Source organism: Saccharomyces mikatae (genome assembly GCF_947241705.1).
Source record: "Saccharomyces mikatae IFO 1815 strain IFO1815 genome assembly, chromosome: 16".
NCBI classification, from domain to species: domain Eukaryota; kingdom Fungi; phylum Ascomycota; class Saccharomycetes; order Saccharomycetales; family Saccharomycetaceae; genus Saccharomyces; species Saccharomyces mikatae.
The window spans coordinates 199,438-219,798 of record NC_079271.1 but is presented as its reverse complement, the minus strand read 5'-3'; the positions used below and the strand labels follow the sequence as shown (position 1 = coordinate 219,798).

General features: G+C 38.2%; 9 protein-coding genes across 9 annotated transcripts; 4 read left to right on the top strand and 5 right to left on the bottom strand.

Moving 5' to 3' along the window:
* Positions 1 to 1,017: 1,017 nt before the first annotated feature.
* On the top strand, positions 1,018 to 2,829 carry HIP1 (histidine permease; the record flags this gene model as incomplete). Its single annotated transcript, XM_056226134.1, has 1 exon — positions 1,018 to 2,829. One exon carries the CDS (start codon positions 1,018 to 1,020, stop codon positions 2,827 to 2,829), a length of 1,812 nt encoding a protein of 603 aa, XP_056079883.1.
* A 580-nt stretch (positions 2,830 to 3,409) lies between these two features.
* On the bottom strand, positions 3,410 to 4,408 carry TDH3 (glyceraldehyde-3-phosphate dehydrogenase (phosphorylating) TDH3; the record flags this gene model as incomplete). Its single annotated transcript, XM_056226133.1, has 1 exon — positions 3,410 to 4,408. One exon carries the CDS (start codon positions 4,406 to 4,408, stop codon positions 3,410 to 3,412), a length of 999 nt encoding a protein of 332 aa, XP_056079882.1.
* Positions 4,409 to 5,098: 690 nt separating this feature from the next.
* Positions 5,099 to 6,334, bottom strand: PDX1 (Pdx1p; the record flags this gene model as incomplete). The annotated part of the gene is made up of 1 exon (XM_056226132.1): positions 5,099 to 6,334. The coding sequence occupies one exon, from the start codon at positions 6,332 to 6,334 to the stop codon at positions 5,099 to 5,101; it is 1,236 nt and encodes a 411-aa protein (XP_056079881.1).
* Positions 6,335 to 6,661: 327 nt separating this feature from the next.
* On the bottom strand, positions 6,662 to 8,407 carry XKS1 (xylulokinase; the record flags this gene model as incomplete). Its single annotated transcript, XM_056226131.1, has 1 exon — positions 6,662 to 8,407. One exon carries the CDS (start codon positions 8,405 to 8,407, stop codon positions 6,662 to 6,664), a length of 1,746 nt encoding a protein of 581 aa, XP_056079880.1.
* A 967-nt stretch (positions 8,408 to 9,374) lies between these two features.
* Positions 9,375 to 10,115, top strand: SKI6 (exosome non-catalytic core subunit SKI6; the record flags this gene model as incomplete). Its single annotated transcript, XM_056226129.1, has 1 exon — positions 9,375 to 10,115. The coding sequence occupies one exon, from the start codon at positions 9,375 to 9,377 to the stop codon at positions 10,113 to 10,115; it is 741 nt and encodes a 246-aa protein (XP_056079879.1).
* Positions 10,116 to 10,218: 103 nt separating this feature from the next.
* Positions 10,219 to 12,696, bottom strand: FYV8 (Fyv8p; the record flags this gene model as incomplete). Its single annotated transcript, XM_056226128.1, has 1 exon — positions 10,219 to 12,696. The coding sequence occupies one exon, from the start codon at positions 12,694 to 12,696 to the stop codon at positions 10,219 to 10,221; it is 2,478 nt and encodes an 825-aa protein (XP_056079878.1).
* A 305-nt stretch (positions 12,697 to 13,001) lies between these two features.
* SNG1 (Sng1p) lies at positions 13,002 to 14,672 on the bottom strand (the record flags this gene model as incomplete). Its single annotated transcript, XM_056226127.1, has 1 exon — positions 13,002 to 14,672. One exon carries the CDS (start codon positions 14,670 to 14,672, stop codon positions 13,002 to 13,004), a length of 1,671 nt encoding a protein of 556 aa, XP_056079877.1.
* Positions 14,673 to 15,220: 548 nt separating this feature from the next.
* On the top strand, positions 15,221 to 17,674 carry YPP1 (Ypp1p; the record flags this gene model as incomplete). Its single annotated transcript, XM_056226126.1, has 1 exon — positions 15,221 to 17,674. The coding sequence occupies one exon, from the start codon at positions 15,221 to 15,223 to the stop codon at positions 17,672 to 17,674; it is 2,454 nt and encodes an 817-aa protein (XP_056079876.1).
* Positions 17,675 to 17,993: 319 nt separating this feature from the next.
* PMT6 (dolichyl-phosphate-mannose-protein mannosyltransferase PMT6) lies at positions 17,994 to 20,273 on the top strand (the record flags this gene model as incomplete). The annotated part of the gene is made up of 1 exon (XM_056226125.1): positions 17,994 to 20,273. One exon carries the CDS (start codon positions 17,994 to 17,996, stop codon positions 20,271 to 20,273), a length of 2,280 nt encoding a protein of 759 aa, XP_056079875.1.
* Between the last annotated feature and the right edge of the window lie 88 nt (positions 20,274 to 20,361).

Below are 20,361 nucleotides of genomic sequence, written 5' to 3'. Positions count from 1 at the left end.
ACTTTCGTTGTCATTTCATATGTTGCCAGTCACTATCCTATTACATGATCAATTCTTGCGTTTCAGCTTCCACTTATTTCGATGACAGCTTCTCATAACTTATGTCATCTTCTAACACCGTTTATAATATACTTCTAGTATGACTACTAGTTAATAGATGGTAGTCCGTTCTTATTCCAACACCTCTAACACTGCATGTTATCATATACTAGTAATGCAAATACTAGTTGATAGACGATGGTTAAGTATTGTTTCGGAGTTGTGAAGATGTGTTTTTTTCATGTCGATATAGCCCATTATCGCTTCTTTTTTTACAGATCTTGGTTCGCCAACAAAAGGAGAAGTACGCTATCGAAAATAATACTATTCGATGCTGTATTTGCATCAAAAAATATCCTTTTAGTTGCATGATCTACCTATCAGCCACTAATCCTTTATTGCATTATTTTACGATATCAAGATTATATCCCCCATGTCCGCCTGTGTTGAATTTTTCTTTCTATAATGAACGTTATATAAACGTACAAAACGGCGTCCTTCATTGATAGAAGTAATCAAGACTCAATTATTTCAAGAATCAGGTCAACTGTAGTTACTTCCCTTTCTAGTTATTATTTATCCCCTCCGTGAGTTTTCCCCAGCTACATCGAGTTATTTATTTTCTTAGTCGATGAATTTGTCGCCCGAACGTCGAAAAAAGAAACGATAGATGCTCCTAGTGCCGTTCTTTCGAAGCTTAAAAAAATCTGCAAGTTTTTCAACTATAACGCCAAGGAGTTGAACAAGTTGCAGTAGGCCCTGCCTTATTTATCTTTGTGTTGGATTTGCGGCAATCTTTATAGTGCTAGTTATCCATTGTTGCATCTTAAAGGGCAAACTTGGAGAATCTTTATAGAAAAGCATAGTATTAAAACATTACATTTTACCGTTGTCTTCCCTCAATTTCCTTTCCACATAAAATAATTTCACCATCTGACACATTGCTTCACAGAAACAAAACCACAAGCTCGAATCACAATGCCTAGAAATCCTCTTAAGAAGGAATATTGGGCAGATATGGTTGATGGATTTAAGCCAGCTACTTCTCCAGTCTCCGAAAATGAAAAAGATTCTACCATATTTGTCACAGAACAAAAATCGAAAACTGACTCTACGTTCCTATTAAGTAGCAAAGGTTCACCTGGCATAAATCAAACAACAAATGATGTTACATCATCAGACCACTTCCGTGGTAGTGAAGGTATAGAGCAAGAAGACATCAACAACACCAATTTAAGTAAGGATCTCTCCGTGAGACATCTTTTGACCTTAGCTGTTGGTGGTGCCATAGGTACCGGTTTATATGTTAATACAGGTGCCGCTTTATCCACAGGTGGTCCGGCCAGTTTAGTCATTGATTGGGTTATTATCAGTACATGTCTTTTCACTGTGATTAACTCTCTTGGTGAGTTGTCCGCTGCTTTTCCTGTTGTTGGTGGTTTCAACGTTTACAGTATGCGTTTTGTTGAACCTTCATTTGCGTTTGCAGTAAACTTAAACTATCTAGCCCAATGGCTGGTTCTTTTGCCATTGGAATTGGTGGCTGCATCTATTACTATAAAATACTGGAATGATAAGATCAACTCAGATGCTTGGGTTGCTATATTTTATGCGACGATTGCTCTGGCCAACATGTTGGACGTTAAGTCGTTTGGTGAGACAGAGTTTGTGCTATCCATGATCAAGATTCTCTCCATTATTGGCTTTACTATTTTAGGTATCGTTTTATCCTGTGGTGGAGGGCCTCATGGTGGCTACATTGGTGGCAAATATTGGCACGATCCAGGTGCTTTTGTAGGACACAGTTCAGGAACTCAATTTAAGGGTTTATGTTCGGTTTTTGTTACTGCTGCATTTTCTTATTCTGGTATTGAGATGACCGCTGTCTCTGCTGCCGAAAGTAAAAATCCTAGAGAAACTATTCCCAAGGCAGCAAAGAGAACTTTTTGGTTGATTACTGCCTCTTATGTGGCTATTTTAACTTTAATTGGTTGCTTGGTTCCATCCAATGATCCTAGGTTGCTAAATGGCTCAAGTTCAGTGGACGCTGCCTCATCTCCTTTGGTTATTGCGATTGAAAATGGCGGTATTAAAGGTTTACCATCGCTGATGAACGCTATTATTTTGATCGCTGTTGTATCTGTGGCTAATAGTGCCGTCTATGCATGTTCAAGGTGTATGGTAGCCATGGCACATATTGGCAACCTACCAAAATTTCTAAATCGTGTTGACAAAAGAGGTAGACCGATGAACGCTATCCTGTTGACTTTGTTTTTTGGTCTACTTTCATTTGTGGCTGCAAGTGATAAGCAAGCTGAGGTCTTTACGTGGTTGAGTGCTTTATCTGGGTTATCAACAATTTTCTGTTGGATGGCCATCAATCTCTCTCATATTAGATTTCGTCAAGCCATGAAAGTTCAAGAAAGATCTCTGGACGAGTTGCCATTCATTTCTCAAACTGGTGTTAAGGGATCCTGGTATGGTTTTATTGTCCTTTTTCTGGTTTTAATAGCATCCTTTTGGACTTCTTTGTTTCCACTAGGCAGTTCAGGGGCGAACGCAGAATCGTTTTTTGAAGGCTACTTGTCTTTTCCAATTCTGATTGTCTGTTACTTTGGACATAAAATATATACCAGAAATTGGACTTTGATGGTAAAATTAGAGGATATTGATCTCGACACTGGCAGAAAGCAAGTAGATTTGGCTCTTCGTAGGGAAGAAATGAAAGTTGAACGAGAAACATTGGCAAAAAGATCCTTTATGACTAGATTTTTACATTTTTGGTGTTGAACGGAAAATTATGAGCGCCCCACAGCTAAATTCGTATATCAGTGAGATCTCTTATCTAAATGCTGTTCTTTTTCTTCCTCTCGCGAAATTTGTGTGTATTACCATATCCAGGTATCTTATCCTCGCGCGTATATTCAACATCGAATACCTTATTGATAAGAAATTGTAGAAGTTCTTCGAATTGATACCAATTAGATACAAAATTTATGTAATTAGAGGTCCCTCTCTATGGGACCTTCAACTGACTTTTAGACTCGCAAAGATCTATTTAAATTTGCCAAATCTCATAAAAATTAAATAACAGTAAAATTTAAATCGCCCTATATAATTTTTGTGAATATGTCTATTACCTAATACGTCTGAAATCTTACTGTGTTCGCCGTTTACCGACTTATTTACCAAGAATGAGAATGCAGAAGCCGAGAATGGTCCCGGCAATAACCCTACAATACACAATTAAAAAACACGAAGCTATCAATGAATCGAAAATGTCATTAAAATAGTATATAAATTGAAACTAAGTCATAAAGCTATAAAGAAAGAGAATTTATTTGAAATGGGAAATTTAAAATAAACTCACTTAAGCCTTGGCAACGTGTTCAACCAAGTCGACAACTCTGGTAGAGTAACCGTATTCGTTGTCGTACCAGGAAACCAACTTGACGAACTTTGGAGACAATTGGATACCAGCGGCAGCATCGAAGATAGAAGAGTGAGAGTCACCCAAGAAGTCAGAGGAGACAACAGCGTCTTCGGTGTAACCCAAAACACCCTTCAACTTACCTTCAGCGGCAGCCTTAACAACCTTCTTGATTTCATCGTAGGTGGTTTCCTTGTTCAACTTGACAGTCAAGTCAACAACGGAGACATCGACGGTTGGGACTCTGAAAGCCATACCGGTCAACTTACCTTGCAATTCTGGCAAGACCTTACCGACAGCCTTAGCAGCACCAGTAGAGGATGGGATGATGTTACCGGAAGCGGTTCTACCACCTCTCCAGTCCTTGTGGGATGGACCGTCAACAGTCTTTTGAGTAGCAGTCAAAGAGTGGACAGTGGTCATCAAACCTTCTTCAATACCGAAAGCATCGTTGATAACCTTGGCCAATGGAGCCAAACAGTTGGTGGTACAAGAAGCGTTGGAAACGATCTTCAAGTCAGAAGTGTATTTGTCTTCGTTGACACCCATGACGAACATTGGGGCGGTGGAAGATGGAGCAGTGATGACAACCTTCTTGGCACCAGCGTCAATGTGCTTTTGAGCAGTGTCCAATTCCTTGAAAACACCAGTGGAGTCAATGGCGATGTCAACGTTGGAAGAACCCCATGGCAAGTTAGCTGGGTCTCTTTCTTGGTAAGTAGCAATCTTCTTACCATCGACAATGATGTGCTTGTCATCGTGGGAGACTTCACCGGCGTATCTACCGTGAGTGGAGTCATACTTGAACATGTAAGCAGCGTAGTCGTTGGTGATGAATGGGTCGTTCAAAGCAACAACTTCGACATTTGGTCTAGACAAAGCAATTCTCATGACCAATCTACCGATTCTACCGAAACCGTTAATAGCAACTCTAACCATTTTTGTTTGTTTGTGTGTGTTTATTCGAAACTAAGTTCTTGGGGATTTAAACTAAAAAGATTAAATAAAATTAATACGAAGTAAAGAAGCTTAATGAATAGAGATTTACAGAAATATGATCAATACTTACCGTCTTTATATACTTACTAGTCAAGTAGGGGGATAATTTCAGGGAACTAACTCCAATTTATTTTTTTCATTTTTTTCCAACCCAAAGAGTTAGAAGGTAGTAGAAGGTGTAAGAAGATTAGATACATGCGTAGTTCAAATGCCTTGTGTCTTCTTTTGCTCCAGACAGTTTGCATCACTCCATTGAGGTTGTGTCCGCTTTTTGCCTGTTTGTGCCCCTGTTCTGTGTGGTTGCGGTAAGAGAATGGACCTATGATCTGATGGTTGTTGAAGAAAGGTACCTTTTGGTGCTGGGATTCTTTTTTTTTTTTCTGGAAGCCAACATAAAAAGCGGGATCCATCTGATTAGTGGATGCCGGTGATATAATCAATCACCCAGACATCTAAAATGGCGAGTGGATGTGTAACCCGCCGTATGATTGGATGGGTAGGAATAATGGAAAAATAGCAGTACTTGTGTTACAGCTTAATAAGGTTAGGAAAATCATTACTATTGGCTATTTACGTATTTTTTCAAATGGTTGTAATGACAACGATAAATTAGAAGAAGGAAAGTGTGTTTCATTTAAACATTTCTAGCTCTCTTACGTAATCAACAAATCTTTCTGCCTTGGCTTCCGCGTCATTAAACTTCTTATTGTTGACGATAACATTCAAGTTTAATAAATATTCGCTTCTTTCTGGTAACTCTTTTTTAACGGATCTATGTGGTTGCACACTCGAGCCTGAACCTGTTAAGAGTTCGAATATGTCTTCTTGCCCGTACGCGTCCTGCATGTCATTAGCCTTGGGTATTTGTATGAAATCATAGGAAAACTTAAACCTTGGCTCCCTCAGGTTCAAGGTGACAAGGTCCTCGAAAATAGGGTCAAAGTATTTTGAATTCGTTTCTGTTAAAGGCGTTTGATGAGAGAACTGGTAAGCTTCATTCAGGAAAGCTTTTAATGATCCACGGAGTTTCTCAAAAGGAATTGAGGCAGGAGCATGAAACACTAATTGTTCTTCAAATTGTGTTGGAGGTATCTCTAGCTTTTTAACAGCTTTAGTCTGATCCTGGTCACTTATCTTTGGTTTGAGCTGTATAGGTTCGACGTTCGATAAGTCGAGATGTTCGTTTGTTTTGATGAATTCTGTTATCTTGGTGACTGAATCTTGAGATATTTTCCCTAGATATGCTAGCACATCGCCCTTTAATAACCTACCGTTGGAACCGGATGGTACAATTTCCTTCAAGGCTTTTTGTTTGGATATACCGTTCCCTGCCAGTAATAATGACACAGATGGTAGCAACGTTTGTTCAAGACTAGCTTGAACCCCGTTGGTTGCTTTTGTTACTGTAACTGTAGGCTCTTTTAAATTTTGCTGCGTTGCTTCACCACTTTGTGGGGATGGCTTCTCCTTTCCGGTAGATTTGGAATATTTGGTGTTGGCATCTTGGGGTAGCTTTATAGTGGCCAAATCGTCATCTACATCTACAATATAAGCAATGGGTTCACCAACATCGACATCTTTAGTCCCTTCATCTTTCAGGATCTTGGCAAGTTTACCATCATCCAGTGCCTCGACATCAATTTGGGATTTATCTGTTTCTACCTCTAAAATCACATCGCCTGCGTTGAATGGCTCACCAACTTTATATTTCCAAGAAACAATTCCACCTTTCTCCATAGTAGGAGACATTGCCGGCATTGAAAATGTCTTTAAAGCATGTAGTTTAGTGGATGCATGATAGTTACATTTGGTCAAATATCTTGTACATGACCTTAAAGTGGAGACTTTGGAAAAAGCACTTAGCATTATTTTTCTAGTCCTTTTTTTGTCGAGACGATTCAACGATACCTAGTTCTTTTAACACTTTCTTTTGTTTGACAGGAAGGTGCTAACTGGATTTCCTCCGATTCTTCCTCTTCTATAACTGGTTACTATACTAATCCTTTCTCAAAGTGTTTTTTGGCTTTCCATTTATTTTTTATCATTCTCGGAACGGGGAACAAAGTAATGACTTATAGCTGCAATATACGAGTTATATTCATTATTGTGTGCGTACAAAATAGCGGAACATATATACATGTGTACGTGTGCGTATGTAGTTATAAATGTGTAATGAGATCATTTTAACCAGTTTTAGGTTAGAGTCTTTTCTAATTCACTTAATGGGACAATCTTTGAATTATAACGATCCCATTTTTCATTATTTACATCGGAAACGCTTTCCATTACATGCCATGGGAAATTCTCATTTAGGAATTTATCGAATGGTGCTGTAATTTTATCTGAGTCATATAGAAATGACCACATAGCCTTATAACAACCGCCAAGAGCACATGAATTTGGTGTTTCTAACCTAAAATTACCCTTTGTAGCACCAATAACCTGAGCAAATTTCTTTACGATAGCTTCGTTTTTGGAAGCTCCACCCACAAAAAAAGTTCTCTCTGGTCTTTTGTTAAGGTACTCCCGCAGAGGAGATTCGTCATAGTCAAATTTAACGATTGTATCTTCATTAAGTTTCTGCTCCGATCTTGTGTTTGAATCTGAAAGTAAAGGAGATATTCTTACTCGGCAGCTCAGAGCCTGTGATTCTACAATATTCTTGGCGTCGTGCGTCTTGTCTTTGAACTTTTCCACCACTCTTTCGATCCTACCTGTTTTTGTATCGTAGATGACCCTTTTTTCCACTGCTTTGACGCTAGGAACTATTTCTCCTAGAGGAAAATACACTCCTAATTCGTTATCATTGTTTTCTGAGTCGTCTAATACAGCTTGATTAAAAAGTGCCCAGTCATCACTTTTTTCAGCATGTTCGCTATTTAACTGTTCTCTAATTTTCTCCCTTGCCAAAGAACCATTACAGTAACAAATCATACCCATATAATGACCTGGCAGAGTTGGATGAATAAAAAGATGATAGTTTGGTGATGGATGATACTTGTCCGTAACCAGAAGAACTGTAGTGCTTGTCCCGAGGGAAACCAACACGTCGTTCTTCCTCAAGGGCAGTGAACATATAGTTGCTAGATTATCACCAGTCATGGGGGAAACTTTGCAATTCGCGTTAAAACCGTACTTCTCAACAAAATATTTACAGATGGTGCCTACGATCATAGTTTTCATTGGTGTCCCCATTAGTTTCTGTCTGATCGTTTTGTCCTTGGAAGAGCTGTCAATTAAGTTTAGCAGCTCATCACTGAATTTTCTCTCACGTATATCATAAAGATTCATACCACAGGCGTCTGCTTCTTCCAGTCCAACAAGATGACCTACTAAGATAGTAGTTAAAAAATTAGATACTAGAGAAATGGCTTTTGTTTTCTCGTAAGTTTCTGGCTCTAATTGAGAAATTTTGAGGATTTGAGGACCAGTGAATCTAAAATGGGCCCTGGACCCCGTTAATTGTGCCATTTTCTCAGGCCCACCAACACACTGCTCAAATTCTTGGCATTGCTTAGCGGTACTACGATCTTGCCAATTGGGCGCGGTTTGCCTCGAAAACGCTGCAGGGCCCACGTAGTGTAATAAATCTTTCTCCGATTTCCTATTCAATTGTTCTAATAGAGATTCAGCTTGAGAGGACCAGTAAACAGATCCATGTTGCTGGCAAGACCCTGAGATGGCCATAACTCTCTCCAAGGGAAACTTAGCCTTGTGATATTTCAAGAGAACCAGGTCTAGCGCCTCTAACCACATAGCCACAGGACATTCAATAGTATCGCCATGTATATATACACCCTTCTTTGTGTGATAGTGAGAAAGTTCCTTTTCGAATTCAACGGTCTCCGAATGAACAATTTTCAGGTTCTGGTCAATAGCAAGACATTTTAGCTGCTGAGTGGAGAGATCAAACCCAAGATAGTATGAGTCTAAGGACATTGTGCTGGAAATTTTGATATTTATTTTTGTCCGAACCACCGAACATAGAATTATCATCTAATGCTCACCGTCCTCTTATTTTCCTCGAAAGGCCCCTTGTTTTTTATTCGCCTGAGGCTGGGCGCTTGGCCGGGCCGAAAAGTGACAATTACGCATCTCGGCGGCTATTTTCATACACTGTTTATATGGAATTGACGATTATAAGAAAATGGTGAGGAGGAAATAGTAATTCGGAAAAAGGAGAATAGTAATATCCTTACAATGTCATTATGTGCCACTGTTTCTGAATCGGTCGGTGGGGCTAGAGATCCTAGTGAAAGGTTCAACGGAAGCTTGATAAGAACATACTTTGACGTCTTTTAGTCTTGTTTTCCATTCTGGTGGTATAGCCACAATTAATCATTACAAAAGGACTTTTGAGAAGAGTCAGAACCCAATATCAATTTCCATTTCATCAAAGGGGAAAGGTGAAGGCAATAGGTTTTTTTTTTTCATTATTTATGTTTTGTCTTTCTATTTTATAGAGAGGGAAAGTATTTTTAAATAATAAAATCTCTGAAAAAAAAAAGAAAACATAAACAAAAAGATATTTGATAGTCTTAGTTCTATCTTTTTAGCAACATTGTATTAGCTATTCCAATTTATATGAATAAATTTTTTATTTCATTATTGCGTACTTTGTTCAGCTATCAAGCTACCCTTAATCACGATCTTACGGGCAAGGAAAGTATATCCCTCGTCGGGTAACTATTCGAAATTGAAAAATTTTGACGCATTGATGATTGAGAAAAGAGAAGAATATTTTGATGTTAGCATGAGTTGTATAATGAACCTAATCTGCCAAAATCTCCATTACATCTACACATTGGCCGTTCAGATTTTCATTCTAGAGTTACCATTGATCATAACATCAATTTAAGAAGAAATTCTCAAAGACTACAGTCCTATAACGTAACACGACATCCATATGTCAAGATTAGAAATATACTCACCAGAAGGGCTACGTCTAGATGGACGTCGATGGAATGAACTCCGCCGTTTTGAAAGTTCTATCAACACTCATCCGCATGCTGCCGACGGTTCGTCTTATATGGAACAAGGCAACAACAAAATTATCACTCTGGTTAAAGGTCCGAAAGAGCCAAGGTTGAAATCTCAAATGGATACTTCAAAGGCTTTATTGAATGTATCAGTGAATATTACAAAATTTTCTAAATTTGAAAGAAGTAAATCCAGTCATAAAAACGAAAGGCGTGTTCTTGAGATACAAACATCCCTCGTGAGGATGTTTGAGAAGAACGTAATGTTGAACATTTACCCTAGGACAGTTATTGACATCGAAATTCATGTCCTCGAACAAGATGGCGGTATCATGGGCTCTTTAATCAACGGTATCACTCTGGCACTAATAGACGCTGGTATATCAATGTTCGATTATATAAGTGGCATCTCTGTTGGGCTATACGATACTACCCCATTACTAGATACCAATTCATTAGAAGAAAATGCCATGAGTACAGTGACGGTAGGTGTAGTAGGAAAATCAGAAAAACTATCTCTTTTGTTAATAGAAGACAAAATTCCATTGGATAGATTAGAGAACGTCCTGGCTATCGGCATCGCAGGTGCCCACAGGGTAAGAGATTTGATGGATGAGGAACTAAGAAAACATGCTCAGAAAAGAGTCACGAATGCCTCTATTAGGTAAAACGAAAGGGCTATTAACCACTACCGTCTATATAAAGTACATAAAAACATTAATGCCAGAAATCAACGCATTTATATCTCCATATTCTATCTAAGAAGGGGTCTTATAATTTTTTCTTACCTATTGATGCAAATAAATCCTTTGGCTTCATAGAATGTTGGAAAACCTTCCTCCTCAAATGCGTAACGTTTTGGTTAACGCTAGCGACTGTATTAATGACGGTATGTTTCTTGCTCAAATCATCTGCATTTGCATATGCCTCCCTGACATGATTATGTTGCTTATACTCCTCCGCTATAAAATCCCTGTCCTTTTCGGAAGAGGATTTTAGTGTATAATTTATCCATGTTTGTATCCCTGTATCATATCCATCCAGTTCGTGCTTATAATTTCTTAACCTGTCTATCTTACCTGCATGCGGCACCTTACTATTCAATAGTTTATTTACATCTAATTTTGGCAAGTTATTCTGCTGTCCCAGTTTTGCCATTTCTTCAGTGCTAGGTTCATGAACACTCGTCATTTCGCCTTGAGATGATACCCTATTCTCACTTTTCAAAGATACACTAGGAACTGCCAAATCGTTGGAATTATTACTCCTATTTTCATTATCTGCCGTACCATCCTCGCTTCCTGCATTCAGTTGCTCATTTGCGTCCATTGGTAGGGGTGGCAGGTTTGATTGGTTACCAATTAAACCGGGAACATTGTAGATCGTGTTGTTGTCGTATATGGTTTTAGTGTCCTTAATAGTCTCCAAATCGTCATCCTCACCTTTGGAAGGAAATGCTTCCCACGTACTTTCCATCTCAGAGTATGTAGACACGACACGTGGTTTCATACTTGCAGGTGTTAAATCTACTAACTTCCCGTTGGAATCAATCACGTAACCTGGTGGAGCCTTCTTATTTGCTGTGTCCTGTACAAATCCTGATCGCAAAGCTTCACTATCCGGTTTCCAAAAGTCCATATCAGTTGAATCTTTGGCTGGACTTTCGTCAGTATTCTTTTCTTCATGTACATGATCTTTCTCATCGCCATCATCACTTTTCTCTAATTCAAAATCGCTATTTTGATGACTGACATTTTCACTGTTGTCTATCTTGTTGTTGTTCTCCAAAGTTGAATTCTCCTTACTATCATGAGTTGAGCTTTTACCATCTCCATTATTGATTATTTTGGAAAAATAACCTGATTTCGATGCCTTAAGACTACCTTCATCAGAATCAGAACTCACACCTATTTCTTCACCTTCCTCGTCGCTTGTAAGTAGAGCGGAATCCTTTTCTATATTGGAAAATTTGTAATCGTTTTCATCTTCACTATCGTCCTCAGAACATTTGTAATCTTCTTTTTCTTCATATTTTGTCTCATTTATCGAATATTTTATAGATTCCGTATACGATAGGGCGTCGTCGTCGGCTGGCTCAAATTGTTTTAATTGCTGATTGATACTAGTTTGTTCATCAGAAATCAGTGAAGAGTTATCATTACCTCCTCCGTCACCGTTATCTTCGTCTTTAGTTTCTTTTTCAGATTCTGACGAGTGTTGATAATCGTTGAGAAAGGAGTTACGATATCCTGCATCGTTGATTTTTAATTCCCTTGCTGTGCCTTTTAGACCTATTGTCTGGTCCTGTCTACTAGATGTATCGTAAAATTCGGTCGACTTCCTACTCCCAGTACTGGCTTCTTCTTCTCCTTCACTTTTACTTTCTTTTTCTAAAAAATCTATGCTCTCAACTTCATCATCATTTCCTTTTTCCAAGTGTTCCTCTTGCTCCGAAGACAACATACTCGCCAGATATCCAGTTTTAGACACCCTAAACTCGTCCTCTTCCTGCTGAAAAACATCATCATCACCACCCATGTTATTGTTTTCATTTTCATTCTTTTTAAACGTATTCAAAGAAGTACCATCTTCACTACTGTCCTTTCTGATCTCTTCAGAATCCCAATCTTCATCTTCTGCTACAGGAAACGGTGAGGTGGGTGCTGCTATCAACGATGGTGGTTCGTTCCGAATTTCGTCACTACTGTCTGAATCACGCTGAAAATCAGATGTTTGCCTCATTTCTGGCGTCATCTCTCTTGATATCTGTTCAATTAAATTATCCAGGTCTTCATTTACGGCTCTATTTGCATGTGGTGGTTTTTTATTTTCATTAGGACTTTTCAAAGATGCTGATGAAAGATAATCTGATTTTGAGTAGTCATTGCATTTTTTCGTTTGTAGGGCTACCGAATCTTTTGAACCGATGAGGCTAGGCACTTCATCTGAGAACCCGTCTGCTTCCTTATCGTTATGATCCGTATCGGTCTTGACCGCATCACCATCATTGTCTTTTTTTTCACCTTCATTTTCATCATGATTACTCTCATCACTAACATCCGTATAATTGAGTTTAGGTAGAGTAGGTAACTTTGACACTTTCTGCGTACTAAGCCCAGCATCTTTCGTGCTATCATCGGAGGAGTAGTCATATTCGTCACTACTGTCCCATCCAGCACCATCATAACTAGCTTGAGATGCGCTAACCCATCTATATGACTTCTTTCTACCAACTTGCTCAGCACTCATGAGTAAGTATTCCCAGTCAGCTCAGTAAAATGATGATAAAACCACACTTTTTGCTCTCTCTACAACGTATATGGTTATTGTGCCAATATATATATGAAAGTGACATTAACGAGAGGCTCTTTAAGTGCCTTCCAGAATTCTTGGCATGAGGAAACGTAGTCCGCTACCCGGAATTGAGAATGATCGCGTCACTAAGTAAATGAAATATTGTAGTCGCTCCAAAACTTGCATGTGTACCTTATCATGTTTGGAATATAGATAATTATTAGTGGTGCTATACGTATATACGTTATATCTTCATAAAATCAGTTACTACTCTTTACCCCTTGATCTCTAGAAGGGCTGTTATTACTATCACTATTGAGCTCTGAAGGGCGGCTAGCATGACGGGCAGTCGCTCTCACAGCAGCCTCTGCCGCTTGCGCAGCATTCTTTTGCATTTTTTTGCCGGCTGCCTTCATACAAAATGGTGTCAAAGATGTATTGAGAACAACCCATGCCACGAGGATACCGTAATTTCTTCCCATTTTCCTTTTGGTTAAGTTCAAAAAGATCACTTTGTAAATATCCACGGCGTTGTGAATTGGCATTATATAGCCGTACCTGTAAAATTCATTGTTCAGAGCCATCGGATAAAATGAAGCAGAGATATTTAAGATGATCCATGTCATCAGCCAAATGCTTAAATATGGAGGGCAATAGGCTATAATTAAGCTCAGTACGTTTTCATTAGTACCCCCAACAGCCATCATTACCAGCCATGTAGACATCCAATATACCACAAAGCCTCCTTTACCAAATGCAGGGGTGAAGTCGATTCTAAAAATTGCAGATACGGTACAAAATCCAATGGAAAGAAGGAAATAGGTTGCCCAGGAAACTAGTAACCTGTAGATTAGTATATATTTCGGTTTCAACACTTTGGCCATTTCCCCATGCAATTTTCCATATAGTGACAGTTGTAAAACAGTTAATAGTATGCAATAAATCAAACCAACCTGCAAAGGGGCCAACAGGATGCGATCAGTAAAGGGACGATGATCGTTATAGGTAAATAACAACTGACCTGCAATTGCCCAGTTCTCTAGGTTTATCTTGAAATCTTTACCATTGGAAGTAATATTACTCATCAATGAGGGAAGATATTCCTTTACATAGTATTTTTGAAACCTGGTTTCCAACTGTTGCATTAGTGGTAAAATGGTTGATCTAACGCTTGATGGATCACGACCACTTTCAAACACGGACTCAAAAAAATCTGATGAATTGAACTGGGAGTCTGCATCTTGACTAATCAAAGAATTATACAAGGTGTCTGTAGCATCTGGTTTAACGTTCAAGCCTAACCAATATTTCTCATCGTAAATCAGATCCAATAATTTTGCATTAATTTCATTGGAGTTTATCGAGCCAAATTTCTCATTAAATGAGGTTGCATTATAGACGTGCCATGTTCCAGGCACAGACGCTAACAATGAGGGTATGATGGCTGAGATAGACTGTACGGAAATATTAGATGGCACATCCTGCAGTACAACAATGTTATTCACCTTAAAGAAGTAACGATCCGTTCCATAACAGGCACCCCAGTAAATTGATATGAGCGAGATACACACACATGCAATAAAGAGGTTGTTGACAACAAACTTCAACAATATTTTCTTTCTATGACTTCGCAATCTAGGAGAAAAAAGCCCAGTTTGTATTCTTGCCAAGTCAGTATCACCATTACCGCTCTTCTCCTTCTCATTAGGACCTTCTTCACCTCTGGATGACAGCGATGAGAGCTTCTCCTCAGGGGGTTGGTAGTCTTCCAGTGATCTTGCCGAGCTAGAAGAATGATCAGAACTTTCAGCAAACCGTTGATTACTGTACGATGCCCCATCTCTGCCGCCCATAAATGCAGCGGCTGCTTCGAAAGTAGAGTCCTCAACATATTGAGATTCTTCATCACCAACGGCTTTTGTCATAATCATATCCGTTCCGTTGTTTACACTTACAACCGTGCTGAACTCTTCTGGTGTATAAAAGACTAAGTACCCACAAGAAACCAGGTATGTATATATATAAGGATTAAGGATTAAGGATTATGCGTAAAAGGATGTGTCGCTCAACAACGCTAAGATATGAAAATCCCTATTATGAGAGAACAGCTTTTCCATTTCCTTCTTCAAATAAGGTGGCACACAATAATGGCAATCTACACTGTCGTCCTCGAATTTGCTCGTTGCTCACTCTTTTAATGATAATCTGTCTTCCGATTATGGTACTTCCTCAGAGAATGCATACATGAATAACCACGCATATACACGGAAATAGACGACCTTAAAAGGGTAACTATTTTCTTCTCAACACATTTTTTTCCTGATTTTTTAATCTCTCGAAGACCTACTTACATAGTGATGAAAAATAATGATAACATGCGTGTTCTAGGTGTGTAAGGTATCATGCGTGGCAGAGCGGAAAGAATAGCCCGGCAATTCGACACTCCAAACTGTCAACAACTTCGATAATAAATTGCGCTATGTCTAATTCTAGAGCACAAAATGCCCTTGTTGCACCATCGAAGATAATAGATTTGGTCGACCAAGCATTAAAAGCGCGACTCTTGGGCAGTAGCACTTTCTATTCAGGATTTGAAAGTTTGGATTCTGTGCTAAATTTACAATTTAGACTACATTACCATGTTATCGGGTCTAAGAAGCTTGCAATGCCCGTATGTGATGTTTTATGGAAGGACAGCCAGAAACTAGAGAAAAATCTGAGCATGATGGAGGAATTGAATAAATATCCTAACATCAAAAAATTGGTCGAGAAGATTCTATTCAATTGCTTCGGTATCCTTTCCTTTTACAGGGGTCAATTTCAGGAATCGCAGCGGTTCTTGCTGCACTCTTTAAAGCTTCACAAGAACACCGCGTCGCAAAATACGGCGATTGCAAAACAGTATGATCAATATCTAATTCTGGAAAACTTATACTATCGTGGTCTAATTTCTGAAGACATTAATATAATGCAAAATATCTTTTACAAAGAACTATTAACACATGTGGTTGCGATCCCTCCTGAATCAAACGGGCTTCTTTTCGAGTATATCACTATGATTGTCGCAACGTTAAAGTTCAATCAAATCCAAGATTTAGCAAGTAATCTGAAAACTACTGCCGATAATCCCTTTATCCTTTTTCTTTATGTTATAAAGAAGTTCCAGTCACCTTCCCAAAAACACATTGACAATGATGACCTTTATTTGAAATTTGGGCAAAATATTTTATCAAAGGCTAAATTCCCCAGTGCGAGTGAGGCAAATAACGAAAACTTAGAGCACTTCATCGTTTTTTTGCAGTATTATTTCAAATTCACTTACATCAATGATATAAAAGTGAATCTTGGCTGGCACAATTTCATAATATCCTCCATGGAAAAGACTTTTCAAAGCATTGAGGTTTCGAAAACAGCAATGCTTCTTTTCCAAAATCTCAGCAAAAACTGTAATGATGAAACTAAAAAAAAAACAATGAAGAAAGAATCTATATTGAATTTTGTTAATTTTGTGAAATATAACGACAAATACTATCAACTACACGATAACTCCCATCGTGACATCATTTCTTTCATAGACGCCTATGCATTTATTCTACAAGATTCTTCCAAAGTAGATTCAATCGAAAATATCTTCGATTATGACAGTACAGTATCTATGTTCGCCACTTCCTTAGATTCCCTTTACAAAGAGTATAATTTGCCACTAACGAGTCAAGCAGAATCCTTAGATTGGCTAGAAAACAATACCAGATGTGTATATCCACAAAACGTTTCAAAAGTTCTTGCAAATGCATGGTCGACTTTGTATGAAATTAGAAAATATCAGTTGGATTTTCTTATATCTAATGATTTGACTTCATATTTATGTAATGCAATGATGTTATCAACAAAAGAAAAAAACAGTGCTGATGTTGAGGAGGAGGAAAAAGGAGAGGATGAGAAGGCATTACGTGAATTACAATTTAAATATTCTTACACTCTAGCACAACAAAGACACATTGAAACTGCAATCAAGACCCTAGAATCCTTGATACTGAGTAAGAATCCCAACTACTATAAAGCTTGGCACCTATTGGCTCTTTGTAGGTCCGTTCAAGAGGACAAAGAAATATCGTACAAAATTGTTTGCTCTGTTCTAGAGGCCATGAACGAAAGCCTTCAAAATAACACTTTACTCTTACATGATAGATGGCAGTTCATTCACCTGAAATTAACCCAATTAGCTATCATTGAAGAAATTTTCGGCACTTTGGAAGCACTAGAGACACTTCCAGAGGTCTTCGAACTATACACAACCTTATTCTCAGACTCAAAACCTGAATTCAGTAGTATGGGTCCTAAATATTCTCAAACTAAGGAATATCTTCTACAAATGATTTGGATCTTCGCTGCTAATATGTACATGAGAACTAAAGACAACGATGAGGATGCCAAGGCTGCAATAAAAGAAGCTATCAATGTAGAAAGTAAATTTAAGAACCTAAATTCTAATATTGCCAACGGTTACTTATCAATAATAAAAGATGAACCCAACGTCGCGTTAAAGGAATTTGAAACTGTATTGTACTACGATGAGAATAACTTAGATGCCTTGATCGGGTTCGCAGAGTTGATATTTCCTGAAGAGTTAAGTATAGATGAGAAAAATCTCGAGAGTTATTATACCCTCAGTCTCGAGGAAAAACCGAGTAAGAGAGCTCAACTTACATTTGTGAATGAAACGGATAGGTCAGCAGCGTATGCAAGATTAAAATTTCTGCTGGAGTGCGCGATACTAGAATCAATCGATGCTTATTATTCCCCAGAGGTATGGTGGTATTTGTCGCTCATCTACGAAAAATATCAAGATGACGAATACAAAAATTCTCTATTAAAATGTGTTAAATATCAAGAATTAAATCCCGTTCGCTCTTTGAGATTTTGTAACTATTGATAATGATCCTCTTGAAATATTACATATAGGTATATATGTACATATACATACGTGAGCATATATACGCTCCGATCGGCAGAGGCCCTTAAAAGCATAGAAACTAATGAATCACCATTTTTCTTTTCATATTATATACTCCATCGGTACATGATTCATTATTAAGTTACCCGTCCTACCTGTGTAATAACGTAAGTAACTTAGAAAAGTGCACTACAGCAGTTGTCACATTTCGCGCTGTACCTATTCTTTAGCGGTCTGTTGCTGGGCTATTTGATCTAGTGAACTAATTATATCGTACTGGTTTTCTTGTTATTCACTAATGAGTAACGCCAAGGTGACGGGATTTTTGTCAATTGATGCTGATAATGAAAGCTTACGTGAACGTCACGTAAATCAATCAGAAACGGATAACTGTAATATCCAAGGTGAAGACTTGAAATCCCTTGGTCAACTAAAGAGAGAACATAAGACCACAAAGAACCGACAATATACTATTGTGAAAACTTTGACGGATGTCATAGGACCATTTCTATTAACCTTATATTCTTTTTATTTGAGATTCAAACGTATAGATCAAAACAATTATGTTGTCTGGGACGAGGCTCATTTCGGAAAATTTGGTTCATACTATATCAAGCATGAGTACTATCATGACGTTCATCCTCCACTAGGTAAAATGCTTATTGCATTGAGTGAATGGATGGCAGGATTTGATGGCGAATTTGATTTCTCCTCTAATAATGTATATCCTGAAAACGTAAACTTCAAAATAATGAGACAATTCAACGCCACATTTGGTGCTTTATGTACACCAGTAGCTTTTTACACGGCTAAATGGATGGGATTCAGTTATCCAACCGTTTATTTAATTGCTACAATGGTTACTTTAGAGCATTCTTATATAGCTCTGTCAAAATTCATATTACTGGATTCAATGCTGCTTTTTTTCACAATGACAACGTTTGCTTGTATGGTGAAACTTTATACTTTAAGAAAGCAGCAAATGACAAGAAAATGGTCTTTATGGATGCTACTAACGGGTTTATCTATAGGTTGTGTTTGTTCTGTTAAGTGGGTTGGTCTTTTTATCACGGTTGTAGTTGGTCTCTACACATGTATTGAACTATTTGTGCTCTATTGCGATAATGGGCTGTCTAGAATAAAATATTACAAACATTGGCTTATCAGAATCATCAATCTGATAGTTATTCCCTTTCTTATCTATCTCTACTGCTTCAAAATTCACTTCGTCTTATTGTACAAGTCTGGTACGGGTGATTATACCACCAATACATTGTTTCAAATTAACTTGGAGGGAACTCAAATTGAGGCGAGCCCTCGTGACGTAGCATTTGGATCAGAGCTAACGATAAGGTCGCACGGTTTAAGTCCGAATCTCTTACATTCACATGTTCAATTATATCCCGAAGGCTCTGGGCAACATCAGGTTACGGGATATGGCTTCTCTGATTCTAATAATGTTTGGAAATTTGAATTTCCAAGGTCGTCTGGATGGAAACTAGACCAAAATGGAACTTCAAATGGAAAAATAATCCCAATAAAGGATGGCATGGAAGTTCGTCTCAGTCATAAAAATACGGGGTCAAATCTTCACTCTCATAACGTTCCTTCTCACGTATCTAGAGGAAATTTCGAAGTTTCAGGCTATGGATCACAAAGCGTTGGGGATGAAAAGGATGACTGGATAATAGAGATTGTGAAGCAAATGGATTCACCGAATCCCATCTACTCTAATGAAGATTCAGATGTCTTACATCCAGTTTCTACTTTTTTCAGGTTAAGACACAAAGTTTTGGGCTGTTACTTAGCTTCCACTGGGTTAACGTATCCAGCTTGGGGGTTCAAGCAAGCTGAAATTGTTTGTAAAGATTCATGGAGTCATAGGGATAAGTCGACTTGGTGGAATGTAGAGGATCATTGGAACTCTAATTTAGAAACCGCAGAAGATTATATTCCACCAAAATCTAATTTTTGGACCGATTTTATTTTAACTAACTTTGCCATGGCCTCTTCTAATAACGCACTAGTTCCCGATGAAGATAAATATGATAGTTTATCATCGGATGCATGGGAGTGGCCAACGTTACACAAAGGATTACGAATGTGCTCATGGGCAGGATATATACCTAGGTATTACCTGATGGGCTCTCCGTTCAATACATGGATTTCCACTGCGTCCTTAATCATTTTCCCATTTATTATCCTTTTTCTGTTATACTGTTGGAGAAGACAAGTGCTTTATCTTTCAAATGATCAAATCTGGCAAGTGACAATTCAGGGTGTGTTCCCTTTTGTTTCCTGGATGACACATTATTTGCCCTTTGTAATGATGGGGAGAGTTACGTATGTACATCATTACGTTCCCGCGTTATATTTTGCGATGCTTGTGTTCGGATTTGTAATTGATTTCGCTTTAAAAAGAGTCCATTGGATCGTGAAGTATCCTGCTTATTTGTCATTATTTGGCGGATGTATATATGTATACACTCTATTTGCTCCAATATGTCAGGGTATGAACGGTGACAAAACGGAATACCTACCATTGGAATGGTTATCCACCTGGGATATGGCAGTTTAAGTAGAAAAAAGATTCGATGACTTATATAGAAGTACAAAAAATTGTAAATAATAACGCCATTAGAGCAGAAGCCTATACTTCTTTTTAC